Genomic DNA, 17,966 nt, shown 5'->3' on the forward strand with positions numbered 1-17,966 from the left:
TATTAAATCCATTAACATGCACACATATAAGTACGTGGTATTAAAACCCAAAACTACATAATACATCCGTGCACGTTATTTAGGTATATAATATTAATCGAAGACTCTTTATTGTAACTCTTTTTGGATTATTTGATAAGAAATGTATCTATTAATGATCAACTAGGTACGATGAAATAGTTTAATAGGTTCGTATTTAGCTTTACAAGCTTAAGGTATGTAAATTAAATTGTGAGACCAAGACTTAACTACTACTTTCACACGATATTATTGCAAACTAGTCGAAACCCTTTTTCACTTAAAAAAACAAATGAACAGTATATATATAATTGTGAAGTGAACATGGATTTGTAAATTGAATTTAACGATTTTCAATTTGCATAAAAATATGAGGTTTTCTAACTTAAGTTCGTTACTAAATTGGCAAAATATAAGAAAGAAAATTCCTCTTAAAGGGCATCACCCATCTTGTTTTTTTGCTTGCTCGAAGCAAAACCTAAACTTATTGACTGATTTTGTTTGTACCTTAATGTCAGTTTTGAAATTACATCACAACTTTAAAAAAAAGTCATATTCAGAATCTGACAAGTGACAAAAATGAAAATTTAAATTCTATCTAGCGATATAACATTATTTATAAAAGATCATTTAATTATTAAATATTAACCGTCTAAACGATTTACATTTTTGGGGTCTGTGTCAAAATTATGCGAGAATTTATATATATCTTTGAGATTTAAATGAAACTAATATATTTCGGATTTACTACGCGGATTTTATTATTTTAAAACTACATAATCCCGACGTTTCGGTTACTTTTCAGCAACCGTGATCACTGGCAGACGAGATGTGAATGTAGTAGTATCCGAAATATATTAGTTTCATTTACATGAATAAAACTCGCGAAAGTCTTACATCTCATTATATCTTTGAGATACGCCTTAAATACGTTCTTCTTATAAAATTAATGAGTACAAACAAAAAAAAAAAATTATGTATGTACAAGGATCATGAAATTTAATCTTTACTTAAAATGGCCTCTGAGTAAAATATAACAATATTAAACGCAGAAATTGCCTTAACAACTGGATTCCTTTGTAAAGTTAATTCAATTAAAGCATTGCCTTTATATTTTAGAGTCTCGTTTTTAGATTGACTTAAAAGTTTCGTCTTTATAAACACTAGAAACTTTGTAGGAGTCATTGTTAGATTACTGAGATATAATTAAGCTAAAGTTATGCTGACAAAGTTGATAGATAAGAATTGTTGTCTAGAGATTTATCGGTATTGATGGTTATAATTTTAAATGTTCTACGAAAATTATATAAAGCGTACTGACATATGACTACTATTCTAACATGTAGTGGCTTTTACTGCGTCTCAATTTTCTTCTGTGGCATTCTGTACTTAAGTTAAGTTTTGTTTGTACACTACACCATATAATTTTGGCCATATTTTTGGCATTTGGCCCTTAAGATTGTTCTGGTAACTTAAAATATAGCCGTCCAAATATTACAGTTGAAAATCAAGTATCAGACTGTTAGTACGATTGTGTTCTTTGCTGTTAACATTTAAAGTTACTGGCAAAAAATTCGTTCAATTTGTTTACAATATTTACTACAACATACGTAGAAATCGTATAAGTAAAGTGAATACAATTTTTACTTACCTGTAGCACCTGGTACCATAGAATTGGCCGTCAGTCTAAGCTAGCTGGTATGTTTACGTGTACTGTACAGATTAATACTTACCTCTTATATACATATGTTTTGACCTTAGAACATAACATAAGTATAAACTGGGAGACGCGGGATTTTGGACTACATATCTGACTTTCAAAAATCAGACATAACAGAAATATTATATAAATTTCATTTTTTTATTCTAAAATTCATTTAAAATATAGATCTTTTTCTATGCTGAGTGCCTGTGATTCATGCCTACAAATATTTTGAGCTATTTTATTTGCTAATAATCGTGTAATACAAATAATTTTAGTAATAAAAGCAATCGAAAAGTATTTAGCCAAGAAATTTATTTTTGAATTACTTCAAAAAACGGTAAAGGTTGAAAAATATAAAAAAAAATATAAAAAAAATTAAAAATAATTATAACTTGTTTTTTTTTTTAAGAAATAAAGTCACATGTTCAATGTGTGCTTTTTTGACATTTTAATTCCAATTAAGTTCGAAATGCTTCGATATGTTTTTATTGCAGTCCAATTAAATAAAAGATTTTGGTGGCTAGAAAAATAATGATGAAACAGAAAATAATGCTAAGCCTTAGGTTCCATTTACTAGGGTTCAACTCACAAGATTAAAAATATGATGTTGTAGCTTTAAAAATCTTCTAAAATTATTATTAACTGCTTTTAAATAGATCAATAAAGTTTTATACAAAATTTTCTATTCTCAAATATTTTCTGATTTTATTATTTTAAAGGCGAAAATATATATTTTTTAAGATTATATAAGAATGGTGTTTATTTATTTAATATATAACAGAAAATAAATGCATGTAGGTAATTAGAAATCCAGTGTCAATTAAAAATTTAAATGTTTTTTTTTTACATTGATCATCAGCTTAAATAGTAAATAAATAATAATAATAATAAAAGAGATGAAAAATATAAACTGGTGATATTATAACCTTAATTTAAACATAATATTTAACTTGGATTAATTTGCTCTTCATCTTAAATAAACATTAACACAGTCAGTGAACCCTGTTAAATAGGTTTTGTTAGAAACAGGATGTTGAACGAAATAACATTGCTTGTTAACTCTAAATATAAATTTACAATATTATTACACAAGAGAACTAATATTAAAAAAAAAACAACTTAACGAGTAACAAATACTCTTTTCAAACTTTTTTATTAGTTAAGAAGTTACTTAGAGAGAGTATTGATTACATAAAGTATAATCCTGCTGATCATCTAGCAATTAATATATATCTTTAAAATAATCCTTTTTTGTTCTAAGGAAAGTTCTCTTATAATTTAAATACCTATCGGAACAACAAACATGGTTATATTAGAGAAATATGGACACTATAAAAGACCATAATTTACTAACAATACTTCTCAATATACGAAAGGAATACGCTTTTTGTAAAGCATGCATATATGTGGGAGCAATAACCCTAAAGGTTCCCCAAAACTAGGGTAAGTAGGCTCATATAAGTAAGGCCTTTATAACGTAATCAATAGCTTATTTTTTAATTTTGACTGGATAGTGATTGGTTATCTTTCCCCTCGTTGGCTGTAGAAATGTCTTAGCCTTAGGTGGTGAATGCGCTATCTCCGAAACATTCTGAATTGATTAATAATGTAATGTTTGTTCATAAATTATAATTGGAAGGAAACGCAGACTCAGGTAAACTGTTCCAATTCTTTGCTGTAAGCAAGAGGAAGGAGGAAGTATACCGCTTTGTCCGAATGCAAGTAAAGTCAACATAAAAACATGGAGGCCCGCATTACATCTGATTGCTCAATAAAAATGAATGATAATCTTACCCACACTCTCTAAAGTGTATCCTATAGAATGCTAAAAACCACCTTTGGTCACATCAAGACTATGCAGAGTACTCAGCATTTGTTTTTTAGTATTGAGGACTTTTGTCAGAAAGCAATCGCAGTCATGAAAGCGAGATGAACTACAATTGCAGTTGTCAAATTGTGAAATTTTTGAGCGAAAAAAGAAGCAAGCAGTGGTACTTTCTCCTTTGACATATAAGCTAATGTCCCATCAGATTGAACTAGAGCAGTTGTAAAAATTTACAGATGTTTGTCTCTACTACTTTGGCTCGGGACCAGAAAGCTCTCTTTTAGGAATATTCATCAGAGAGTTTCGCGTAATTACATATGTTACTCTCGAGACAAGGCTTTTTATAGCTCTTTTTCAGTACTTGGTGCTTGAGGCAAAGTCCTTTTTTTTAAAGTAACGCCTTGAGTGCTGCTTTTCAAGCAATTACTAAGGAAAAATATGCCAAATATTTGTGATTTTCAGCCTAACCATATATGGCTGTGAATATCTTAAAAGCGATCTATTAATATTATAAAAATCTCCGCGGTGTCTTTATGTACGAAGGTCAATAAGCTTTATATTCAGCAGACCGGGATTTGGGACCTTGCTTTTAAACTCGTAATCGCTTTTCTTTGTTCCGATAATTACTACAAGTTAAAATATTATAGATTTCGAAAATCTGGATGGGTAAAAATTAACATTTTTATTTGATTCGGTAGTAAGATGCATTTTGAGACCGTACACTATCCATTATTAATCAAACTGCACATAACATTTCATATTTGATATAGCTCCAATATTATGTCCAGCTTAAGTTATTTTTATTGTTACTAAAAACATGAACGATTTTCTTAAACAACGATCCTCTAAAAAGAATGAAGAAAACATAGCAGAAGACTATAGCACCCTTCGAACATGGGCGAGCTTATCGATTTCATTTTCAACAGGCACTGAAAGTTTGGTTTAAGTATAAGAGTTGATGAAATAAGCACAAGTCCATATGATATTGATAGCGAGTTATAGTGATTATTTCTGAAATTCCTATGTGAAGTGGTTTTAATATAAAGGATTTACCGCACGATAAAACGATATAACGATCTCTTCATGGATTTGTGAACTCAAAACGGCAGGCATATTTTCTTTTTGTTCCTAAGGAAAACAATACACGTTTCTTTTTGTATCTCTTTGTCAGCTTTATTAAAAAACAAGAATATAATGCACCGGAAAATCATTTTTTCGAACAGTCCTTGTATTGTTCGAGTTTTGACTCCACGTCGAGATTATTAGAGATGATTAGAATCTTCGTATAATCTCATTAACCCATCTTAAAAGTCACCCTCATTAGAAATGTTTAAACTACTCTAATATTTACAGAGCTACTTTGACCAAACGAATTTGTTTTCACTTCCAAAATTTCTTAGTACTCATTAAAATTAGGAACGTACTCAAATTAATTAAAATATATTTTAACATCAAACGAAATAATTAAATGTTTGAGACATTTGTAATTTTTTTAATTAAATCCATAAAGCTTTAAAAATGTAACTTTGTTACCTAAAGTAGCTGGAGGCCCTTAACAGATAATACGATATCTTAATATAAAGTTGCTGAGACATAACAGAAATACGATTGTGATCTTTAGTGGCTATGAAATATTGGCTAATAGCAAACAGCATCATGACATTATCGATTGACTTTAATCCATCGGTCTCGTCATTATAGTAAGTATACTTTTAATGATTAAGCCTCTATTGTAGCTTGAAACCACTAGGTACGCTCGAAGGCTAGATACAACTACCAATCACGTTGTGTGTGCACTCAGATATGATCCTAGGGTAGAATTAAATGATTATAGGGATAATAATGAATTGATCATATTTATCGAGAATTGAAAATGGTGATACCTTCATAGATAATGTTTTCACTGTTTATGATATTTATAGTATTAGCGCCTGTACTAAAAAGACCAAATAGATGTTCATATGTAAAAAAAAACACCTAATACGTCCCCACTATTATGGACTAGAAAGCACGTTGAAAAGTTACACATACAAATATTTGTGATACCGGATGAAATAAAGTGTCAAAAAAAAAATCTTAAAGAAATAAAATCGAGCAACTACTGTGAATAATAAATATAATTATTAATAAATTTTCCTTTAAAACTGATTTTAACTCAAAAAACGTACTCATTGATTTTTTAGAAATTTATTTAAAAATCAATATGAAAGTAGTAGTAGTAAGGTTAAGAAGGGTAAAGCTTATACGCGAAAATAAACATAAAGTAGCAAAAATTTTGATATTTTCTAAACTCAACAGAAATATAGGAACTAGTAGAAGTAGTAGGAACAAAAATAATTATAGATGTTAGTTTAATTTCATCTATAAATATTGATATGATTTCCAAATGTTTTTTTTTTAAATAAAGAGGAAAGTTAATCAGTTTCATGTTGTTGTTTTAATGCCACACACAATGTCTCGATTTATTTTTATATACTTATTTATTATATGACAAGTAAATAATAACTCATATATAATTTCATGAATTTGGCTGGGAAAAATAAGCGAAAATATTTTCTTCTCAACAAAAAAATTCACTAGAAATAAACTCTTAAATTAATGAGAGTAATTGTAAATGGCAGGTTTAAAGACAAAATAATAATTTTTTTATCCAAATATAAAATTATATATGCTGTTGTTTTGCAACTGTGGCCGCATATTAAGACATATGAGGTTTCATTACATTTCTCAAAAATATTCTTTATCAGATCTTAATTTGGTGAGAGTATAAAAAAAAATCAATTACAAAAATAATTGAAATAGGAATGGCGCAAGAAACATTTAGTCATATTGACATCTCCCACCTTGTTGATGTTGGATAAAAAAGGGCCTTATTTACCCTATATGACATTTCCTACATGAATGTGAAATTTCCTTAACGATTAATCAATCCAGAGTGTAAGCGGAACAAACAGACAAAAAGACAAAAAATAAGTATTTACAGACTTAATCTATGTGAAATAGTGGTATTGAAATAAAATATTAAACCTAGAACGAGAGCTTCGAAATCACTCCAGGAATCAATGCCGCACCTGTTCGGAAGTATGACGTATTTGCCTACCATCTATTCACACAGACAAATTAAGAGAATGTAACGGCAAGATATAAATAACACTCTTCCAGTGAAGTTTCAACGAAGCTCGATATCTAGAACAAATGTATAGACCGAAAACCAGAGCGATCTCTATTAAATATATAGGAACTAAAAATTGGTTGATCCCAAGGCTGACTAGTAATTCGTGGTTTGTTTCGTGTTAGTAAACTAAAAGATAGCTATTTAGTAACAGTAATGTTGTTAATAAGTTATCATGTAATTAATGATAGTGCTGAACCTCCCTCTAAAGAAAACACAAATTGTACTATGGGGCAACATTAACTTTACCTCTGGAAAGCCCTAATAAACCTAGATTACGGTTAATCTATGAAACAAAATAAGTAATTATTTTGTTTTGATCAAGAGTCCAGTGGATTTCAACTGTCTATGTTGTTCGTCACTCTAATCAAAATATAAGAAATAAGTTAGCATATAAAGTATCTTAACACATGACTTGGATTTGTAGTTAGATGTATTTTACTTCAAGAATTTAATCTTAATATTATACGGGTTTCAAGTTTTGTCGTTGGAATACAGCACCATATGTTTGAGAACAATATAAGACGCCATCGTAATTGAGATCCTATGAAATTGTAATTTTTCCAGGTGTACCTGATTACTCTTTTCCATAATAATCATTATATTGAATGCAGTAGAAAATTTAAAAACCAAAAGTCACTCCAATCATCCCAAATTTGATCTGTTTTATAAGCTACCCAATTAATATTTTGAATAATTTACAGAAACCACCAAAATTCAACAAAAAGCTACATTTATGTGGAATTGTAGGGATTATTGTTAACAGATAATTAATATTAAATATAAAGTAATCGCCAGTAAGACTGAAGCTCAAATTCAATGTGTTATCTCCTTTATAAAGTACCTATATCTATTTAAAGAGGGATAACATTGAGACAATACGCCTAACTTTCTACCATAATACAAACTTTGTATTCAATTTAGTTAAGATATTTCTGTATAAACTGATAACAAACGTAATGTGATTTACTTTGAAGACACGAATTTTCATAAGGGTGACGTTGTTGTTGTTTAAACAATGTGTAAAATTAATAACATTCATTATTTTAATGTCAGCGAAAATTTAATTAAAATTAAAATATTGATGGCGAGGTATTTACTATTTTAAATATACATTGGTTCACTGCGAGAGGATTGTTATTGAATAAATAAAACGCGAACTTGGCTTTGCACGCTGCCTTGTGTCTCGATTAATGCTCAATAAGAGAAATAAAGTTTTTATAGCACGACACCGTTGTTTTATGCGAATTCTGTTTATTATGTAATTAAAAAGAGATATCTAACAAAGGACGCTATTACTTAAGTAAATGTGATACGTAATATAATAGTAAAATATTTATTTAATATTTAAATAAAGATAAAACTGACTTTATTGAAAATTTAGAATAGAAATGTTTTCAAAATTAGAACTTTATACTAAAAATGTATGCTGACCGATTCGGTCCTTGGATTTAGCGGAGTTTGAAAAAAAAGAAAAATGTTTTAATAGATTAATATAAATAATTTATAAATATGTAATATTAAAATGTTTTTTATATTAGATTTTTTGTTAAGTTTTTTGCTGTAGAGATCATATGTATTAAAATTGAAAATACATATAATCAGTGTCAATTTCCCAATTTTTAAATCCGAAAACGTTGTTAGGAATATATACGAGTTCGGAAACAGTTGAGTTCGATAAAAAAACTGTTAGAAATTGAAATATACTGACTGGAATATCAAAGCATATGGGTCGCGGGAAATTTGTTTAACTTTTTGTATGCTTTTGACATGGCGAGCTGACCGCACACGACTATTGCAGAAACGCGAACGAAAATGTACACAAAATATTTCAAATCAACTTTCATCGTTGTCTTTAGTTTTGATAGATGTAATTGTTGCGATCTTTACGACATTTGATTTAATAAAATATATTTTCTTTTTTACAAATTTTAAAGTAATCTGTTAATTGTCAGTCTGATCGTCTGTTTATTTGTGAAAACTCCTAAAACTAATGATTTGATTATAATTAAGTTTTCATTAAAACTATAATCATAGGGAGTTAAATTTTTTGTAAGGTTTTGTAGGATATGGATTGTTTAATTATAAAAAATGTAAGCAATAATTCTTTTCGGCCTACATAAAATATTTTGATGGGATAAATATGTTTCTAGGATTATTAACTACTTAATTTATTCAAAAGACATCACCTTTAAGGCAGATATGAAGTACAACATAAAAGGCAGCTACATTCTTAGGTGGTAGAGCCTAGCTGTGGTCAAGTTATTCCTGCTCGAACATGGGCTGACTCGACCGGAGAAGTACCACCCTCTCACAGAAGATCGGCGTGAAGTAGCCTTTAATAGCTGCGTTTCGTTCGATGAGTGAGAGAGCCGGTTGCACTTTCCCTTTTCCCATCCTTCCCTATCCCTTCCCTTTTTCCTCCCTTTTCCACCTTTTCCTCTCCCTCTTCTCTAATAAATGGTGGCAACACTTGAAATCAAATATGCATGCATTTTAATTTAATATAAGGTATAGAAGGCTATATTTTTTTAAATGCTAAACGGGGTAAAAAAGCTGACGGTGTACCTGATGGGAGGTAGTTTCGGTCTTCATCGACATCTGCAACATGGTATTGTGAATGTATTGCCTCTCTTGAGGCGAAGGGAAGGGTGATGGAAGGCTGCTCATGGTCAAATGACCATCCAATCAAAGAGCATTGCACTTGGTCTTAACTGAGAGTCAAGTTTTGGGTCGCTGGCATAGGGTACGAAAATGTACGCAGTTGCAGGTTCTCCCTGGATCAAATGCCAATAAAACACCATCAACAACTTAAAACAGACTTAGACTCATGCAGGTCAGACGGTCATTGTACAGGAAAGGGTTGGAGAAGGAAAAGGGCAACCAGCTCTCTTACTCATTGGACGAAACGCAGCCATTAAAGGCTACTTCAAGCCGACCTTCTGTGAGAACCAGCACACGTTCGAGCTGTAGTTACTTCAGCACAGCTAGGCTCTACCACCTTGAAAATGTATTTAATATTGAATAAATAAACTTTTAATTTACAGGTTTGGTTGGAAAGCAGTATAGAGTTTTGTACAGAAAAGTGGCCAGATTCCATCAGAAAGGAGCTGTTTGGAACTTTCAGTTTTATACTAGTTTATGCTATACCAGGTTTGTTATTTTCTGTCAATAATCATGTAAAATAAAAATAGTTTAAAAAAATTGTAATGCCGAAGTATATATATATATATATATTTAATTAAGATAAATATTACTATATTGTAAGTTTTCATGCTTTCATTCTTTAAAAAAAAACCTTTTCCCGAATGATTTTGTTTTGGTTCCATCTAAATTTATTTTCACAGGTTGCATTGTTGTCGTCTCGTATTCATTGATGGGTCGACGTTTGTGCTCAGTGCTGCCACCGTTTGATCAGACTGAAGGAAGTGCGAATAGCCAGCAGGTATAAAAAAAAGACATTTTATGATTCAATAAAATGTTTGTGTTAAAATTTAAATCTCCTCAATTGATACGGGAAAAATTAATTCAACCCGCCTAACCGATGTGACATAAATTAAAAAAGAAAGAGGTTGCAAAATTCAATGTAAAAGTAATATTTGCAAGCATTTTAAAAGACAAATGAAGCTCCAAAAGTCACACTAAAATACATTTAATCTATCTAAGAATAAAGATACTCAACAAGACCATATCACAAAGCTCAATTGTTAAACCAATAAAAAACGTAGGAAATAACTATTTGCGCTTGATACAAATTTATCGAAGGAAACCCTAAAAGGGTCACATCGCAGGAGGTTTAAGAGAACATGATCTAATTATGATCAAAAGCAAAATAAAAAAATAAGGCAAGCAACTTTTAACTGCGTTTACAAAAGCACTTTTTTGCAATTAATTAAAATAATATACATAAAACATAATTGACTATATACTCTAATTACAATTTCAAATACTTTGTTGAGTTTGGTGTCTATGATGAAGATAGTAGTGATTCTCTAACAGTCATTTCATCACTCACAAACACTTATTTTGAATACCTCTTGCCGGTCAACATTCCTGCCTAGTGATTGAATTAAAAGTGCTTCAAACCAACTGTCTACTGGTTGTTAATTCATTAGAATTTCGTGTGCATATGCAAATATGTGTCTCCAATGTGTATGCAGTTTGTAGGTGGTAGAGCCTAGCTTTAGTCGTGTAACTACAGGTTGAACATAGACTGGCTCGACCGGGGTAGAACCACCCTCTCACAGAAGATCGGCGTGAAGTAGCCTTTAGAGGCTGCGTTCCGTCCGCTGAGTGAGAGAGCCGGTTTCCCTGTCCCTTTCCCTTTTCCCACCTTTTCCTGACATTCCCATATACCCACTCTTCCATATTTCTAAAAAAACAGGTTGGCAACGCATCCGCAACAGAGTTTGCGTATGTCCATGGACGACGGTAGCTACTGCCCACCACGTAGGCCGTCTGCTCGTTTGTTACCTTTAACATAAAAAAAAAATGTTTGAATCTTAATCCGTTTGATTAAAAAAAAAATCGGATAGTAAGAAACAATTTAAGAAGTGAATTACAATTTAAAACTGGCTCTCTATCATTTATGTTACCGGATTTATTGATAATTTCTTTGAAATAATCCTGGGGTTAATTTTTTGTGGAGCCAAAATCTTTATGCTGAATACTTATCGATTTAGTTGCAGTCTACAAAAGAAAACCTCCAGGAATACTGCACGTATTTTTAAAAATCTATCTTTTTTGTGTTAATCTAATGATCTTGTATTATAATTATAAAAGTTAAATCGAAACATAAGTCTTAGGATCTTTCATTTATATATTTAAAAATAATATAAAAAAATAATGTATAAATAAAACCGTAGTATAATATATATATTAAACTAGTTTAAGGGAAGAGTTATAATAATTATTAATTATATATTATTTTTAATTATTATATGGGTGTCTATTCGATTATTAAAACACATATAAGTTGGGTTTAGTACAAAGAGCTGTAATATTTAATTGTATCTGTAATAGAAGCAACAAAACTATCTACTGTTGACAGCCAATAATGACGGGGCGATGTAACTTTTGGGGTAATTTAACTTGTAAATTTGTTATCGTAAACAAAGTTATCGATGTTAAACGTGTAGCAAATCTATTGGCAACCTCAAGATTACTTGAAGTATAGTAATTATAAACTAAAACTTAAAATTAATATTACAGGATATAATAATGCTGCGAAAGTAATTATGCTTTTATCATATAAGTAAAGACATTTGTTTAAGTTAGAAAGCGTTTAAGTGTACTGAAAAAGCTCTATAATCATAACATTTTATGTCTCTAATTCATTGACCTTAGTGAAAGGGACGCATAAAATGTTATGGTATACAAGATAACAAGACGATGTTGTTAAATCTTATGTTTTCTTTACATGGTAAGTTGAAATATATTGGTCAATTATAAATCAGCTGTAATCCCGTTCATTTGTTTCACTTTTCAGCGTTTACGTCTGGTTCGTGAAAGAAAACGAGTAGCGTGGATACTGCTTCTGTTGGCAGTGCTGTTCGCGTTGTGCTGGCTACCTTATAATATTTTGCAACTGCTGATTGACGTAAATGCTGTTCAGGTTGATTCTGTAGCGCTCGTGCTGCCGTATACGCTACTACTAGGTAAATTTTCTTCACTAAAATCCGTTCACAAAATGTTATTCGCTGAATATTTGTAGTGGCAATAAATACCAAGAGTACGATTCAACAATTCAACAATGTAAGAAAATTTTAAGGCTTTTTTGACCAATATGACTTTTAGTTTATAAAAAATAATTTATTCGATAAATCCAATTTCAGGGCACACGAACTCAGCAATCAACCCGATAGTATACTGTTTGATGACCCGCAACTTCCGTCGCTCACTGCGCAAGCTGCTCTGTCACGACCCCGGTAACATACACTCTAGTACTCATTTCAATGTAAGTTTAAAGTTTAAGGCAGTTAGTAATAACAACGAACTAAAACCGTCTCGATGTTTCATCTTAACCCAATAATATTATTTTTAAATTAAACCTGTGTAGTCACCTTCGACTCAACCTTCATTTATTTTAAAGGTTTGTTGGTAGAATCATTTTGTTTCATTCTAATCGTTCAAAAATTATCCATGACTCAACATAACCGAATTATTATAACCATATTTTCATATATGTATACAGATTTTGTATTAATTTCTTAATCTAATACATTTAATACTACGCATAGAAAACTTATTTTTAATATATGTCATTCCTTTATATCCATTTAACGTTGTATCCATCTTACGTATTTTATGTAATGTACTTACTTACGTTTACATAACTTCTCAACTTGTCGTTTATAAAATTTATATGAAACATATGTTTCAGATGCAAGGCTTACGACAAAAATCCAACACGTCTAGCATGAGAACGTATACGACAGTGACATTTAGGAGCAGCAACAATCAGAATCGACCACAATCAACGCCCGTTCAATACGGCAGGGTCAGTAGAAGCTCCCTGAAGGACCCCGCATGGCACAGAGGAAAGGCTCAGTTTCTATAGTGTGATAGCTTAGTATTATAACTCATACTGAAACATGTATTATATAAATTAGAATACAAAGGTAAATTAAATTTGAATACTAGCTTATAGTTAAGAAAGTATTTATTGTAGAATTAGGTTTTATCTGAATAATGTTTGCACTGTAATCAAAATTTATATTAAGCTCTGCTTATAAGGCTAGCTTGCACTATTACTATACTATTTTATTTAATATTATAATAAGAGAATGATAGAGATATTGTCCCTATTTAAAAACATCTTTTAAATGTAAAGAAGGCTTATATGGGTACATTGAAACCATAAAAATAATGTAAAACGTACAACGATTAGAAATTATTTATCAAAATATCAGTGGCTTTGCTATATTTGTATATTAACTTATGTAAATACATAGTAAGTATATATCTAAAAATAATTATTTATTATATTCTTTACTTACATAATAAACGCGACTTGAATACTAAAAAAATTATGAATTTTCAACTTTGACATAAAATATTTAATTTAATTATTTTTTTAGCCTAAGTCGATTATTTAATAAAATAAGATCTCACAATGTTTGTTTAGTATAATTTTTAAGATGGGAAAATGTTGCGTCTTAGATTAAATATTTCTTTCTTCAGCTTCTTAGATTTAAATGTATTCTATTAAACTTATTGTAATATGTAAATATAAATATGTATGCTTTGTTAACTTGTATTTCTAGTACCTATTCCCGATATGAAATGAATTCAATAAATCCACTTGGATTTAGAACCACATGAAATTCACTAATAATTTATCTGGTTCCAGAACTAATAAATATATCCCAAACTCTACCAAGTATACAATAAATGGTTTATAAAATAAATATCACTATGAAGTGGTTGAAGATAAAACAATATTAAATATAACTTATAAATGAGATTTCTACATAATCATAAAAACAATTTTCTCTGCGCCATCTAGTAGTTTGCGTCTCAATTATGAAGTACCAAAAAGATATTTTTCACTACCTCATGTCTGTTTAGAATTTACTTACACACAGATGGCAATATTTTAGAAAATATTAAAAAATGTTTTTGGATACACGAAGAAATACTTAAACCCAGCTTCAACAAACTTTGTTAAATCTAAAAGAGCCTTATACTAACGAACCTTCAACGATATAACTGTCTGTTAAAATATTTATTTATGTTCCACGATGAAAAATTAACAACGCCTTATTAAAGGTCACTTAAAATGACCGGCTACCAAATTATTCGATCTTGTTATAAGACGATCAAATTGAAGTTAGAGCGTTTAATACGACATGATCGCTGCGAGGCACCACTTTATCCCTAGATCGTATATATCCCTCGATTCGTCACTTGTCAGCTAATGTGTGCAAATTTTATTTATCGTTGATTACATGGATTTGGCAAACTAAAAGATTCTTTTCAGTTAACTACGTGTAACCTGTGAAAACCGTTTTGTCAATTTATTGGTATAAATTGTGTTCAAATTATAAGTGAAAAAAAGGCAACATTTTTCATTATATGAAGAAGAAATTTTAATTCATCTTTTTAATAAATACAATTAAATTGTAGGAAATGACAAAACAGATGCTGCTAACATGGCTACGTAAAATCAGGGATGGGATTGGACGTTTGAGTTTTGACAATACAAGACATTAACAGTCCGTTAGCCATTTGACGCATCGCTTGAGCAGGAATTAATATGAATGCCTTGTTAAGACATTTAAACAGATATTAGTGGTACGTAGTGGGACGCTCGATACATCTAACAGTCCGTCAAACGCCTTAACAAGATATCATTAATTTAACAGTGTTTGGTGATACTGGGTCTTAATCTCGCTTTTGTCAACAAGCAAAAACATCAAAGTTCAAAGGTCAATTTGTCGGAAACTTTTAGCTGTTAATTATATTGGTGGGCATTTAAACTTCAGGGTTCTAATTAAACTGCAATTACTTGAATAAACACGGATCGTATTTAAATACTTAATGTATATTTATATGTAATTTTGTGTATATTAAAATGTAAACTTAATTTTGTAAAACTACAAAAAGCGAACTATTTTTAAAGTAATACTATTGAACTACGTCTATTTAATTTCACATTTCGCATCTAAGATTTTTATGAAACAAATAAAAGATGAGTTTTAATCAAGAGTGGCGTCGTACAAAAATTAATAGCATTAACTTAAAAAATATATGACATATAATTTGCAACGCCTCTTTTATTATTAATAATATAAGCGTTAACCTTTAAAAAAATAGTCATGAGGTCATTAAATTTTACACCTTGAACGTTAATTTACTTATTCATTTCCCAATACGAACTTGTTGCTCTGGTAACGATTTTAAATGTTCCTGCTTAAGATTTTTAATAAATAGCGTCCAATTATAAAAAAATCTACCGTGTGAATAACATAACATCATGTAGTGTTTTCTGTACATAGAATGGAGTCTGTATAATTGATGGCAATCTGTACGCGTATTTTTATTTAAAACCCTTAAAATATTAGTTGGACTCTAAATGCGCTAGAAAAAATTTTGCCACAAAATATTGGGTCATGTTCCTACTGCTTTAGAGCGAAACGGGCACAAAAAGGACGCAATCGATGACCTTTTAACTTCTTTCTCGTGTTTTTGCTTTCCAGTTCTTGAAGCTCGGAATTTAAATTAAATTTAGAACATATGTTGCATGAAGTCTGTCCGCAAAAAGTGTACGGATAAGTTCAGATGAACGAGTAAGTCACAAAACATATTTGTAACCAATAACGTTACAGTAAGATGTTACTTATTTATAAAATTACAATGCTAAAATAATTATGTTGAACTTAATAGATAGAAGCTCTAATCAAAATGGGTAAGAGCATTTCTTTGTGACTCTTAATAATTATAAAAGTATAGTCATGAACATAATTTTACTTATTTATTTTATTACTTTATATGTCGTATTTATTGAATATAATGGAGCTTATTAAACAAGTCACAACAAGGTTCATATAAAAGCTTTGAGAATGAGAGGCTTTATAGAATTTTCACTACGACGGTTGGTGAAAGAAAAATCAACTCTATGGTGACCGTATTAGATATTCAAATGCTTTCGAGTGTTTTGCAGTATTTCATTAATAGCAGCGACATAAATATTTTTATTCAATGATATCGAAGATTTTCGGATACTTTCGACTCCCGATAATTCTTAGTTTTATTTAAATATCTTTATCATCTTTAATTTATTTCCATGACAATATTTCTCGTAATAAGTAAAAATATGATAATATTAATTGGATAAGTCTCCAAGGGATTCTATTCTTATAACATTTTCAAACTACTACATATCTTAGAATGAGTATTATATTAAATGAAAATTGAATGGGTACAGAAAGGGCCTTGTAGAATTCAATTATTGTTAAACTATAGTTTAGAAGAACTGATCACCCTTACTCGTAACAAACGCAATATTCATAAAATGTGTGTTATTTTAATTGTATTGATATATTTTTTGTATTTAGGTATATTTGGCGAAAAGTGAAAAACTTTTTTTCTCATTGCAAGTAGCTTTTCTAAATTGTAATATGGCATATGGAGTCAGTAGTTAAGTCTACTAATCATAATTCTATGATCAAAGAAGTCAAATATTGTAACGAAATGAATAGGTACAGACCATTTTCGAATTCTACGTTAAGCTAAACTCTGAGAAAAATGTTAAATTTTAATTAGCCTCCGTCTCCATGTACCAGGGACAGTCATCAGTTACACGTGAAGAAGAATATTTTGACACTAATATGTAACTCAAAATTATTTAATAAATACGTTAAATATACTCGTAAATCTCGTTTGACTTTACGTTCAGTTTACGAAGTTTTTACAAGATCACCTTCATACAATTATTGATCTCATGATAGAATTTTGAAATACCTTCGATTTTACTTCTTGAAACACAGAAACATAGAAATGATAATATGGAAATAAGTTTAATTGGTCTATAATTTTACCGTGAGAGTGAGTGTTGATGTGAGTGTATAGGAACTTTCCGTTAATAAACAAATAGATTTGACAATAATAATTAATGTTCATAACAATGTTTACTAAATGTGGGTAAATCTCTAGGATCAGTTTCGCTCATTTGCTCATCCGTCCCTTCGTATCATAATCCAAAGGATTCCTTTTAACAGACAACTCAATAAACACATCTTACGTATATGACATATCTTCAAACACCAATATTAATTTTTTATTTTTATATCTCTTAGTTTTCCATTATATTAAAAATAAACACAAAGAGTAATATTCTTTAAAAATTACACAAAGTTGTTATAAAATATTATTATGGAAATTACCCGGAAACAGTCTTTTTATCTACTGGCGTTACTAACGAAAGGGTTTCAAAGAATTGAAATTAGAGTAGAGATGAGGTCTTCATTTTTTTAAGTGACTTCTTATAAATTTTATAAGAAAATTTATTTTTTGAATAAACAAGGAAAAACCGTGTTTATAGAAAAAATATAGTAAGTCTCATATTAAAGAAGTATATAGGACGGAACTTGCATTAATAGTTTCCTCTTGGGATACTTTAAAGGTGTTAAAAAGATTTGGAAAATACTTAAAAGGAAACAGAAATTTAATTTATAGAAATGGCAAAATAATATTATTGTTGCTGTCTTTGTATTATTACTTGTCTCCAGTTTAATAATTTGCCT

General features: G+C 29.9%; 1 protein-coding gene across 3 annotated transcripts in view; it reads left to right on the plus strand.

Moving 5' to 3' along the window:
• Window positions 1-13,822, plus strand: part of LOC116765976 (neuropeptide FF receptor 1-like) — an 81,593-nt gene extending 67,771 nt beyond the window's left edge. For all 3 annotated transcript variants that reach the window (XM_061522107.1, XM_061522108.1, XM_032655627.2), the window contains 5 exons: window positions 9,768-9,873; window positions 10,068-10,165; window positions 12,209-12,377; window positions 12,555-12,676; window positions 13,103-13,822. In XM_061522107.1, coding sequence (XP_061378091.1) covers window positions 9,768-9,873; window positions 10,068-10,165; window positions 12,209-12,377; window positions 12,555-12,676; window positions 13,103-13,279 — 672 coding nt within the window. In that variant the 3' untranslated portion in view covers window positions 13,280-13,822. The remainder of the gene's footprint in view (window positions 1-9,767; window positions 9,874-10,067; window positions 10,166-12,208; window positions 12,378-12,554; window positions 12,677-13,102) is intronic.
• Window positions 13,823-17,966: the final 4,144 nt, after the last annotated feature.

The sequence above is a fragment of the Danaus plexippus genome, chromosome 11, assembly GCF_018135715.1.
Source record: "Danaus plexippus chromosome 11, MEX_DaPlex, whole genome shotgun sequence".
Taxonomy (NCBI): domain Eukaryota; kingdom Metazoa; phylum Arthropoda; class Insecta; order Lepidoptera; family Nymphalidae; genus Danaus; species Danaus plexippus.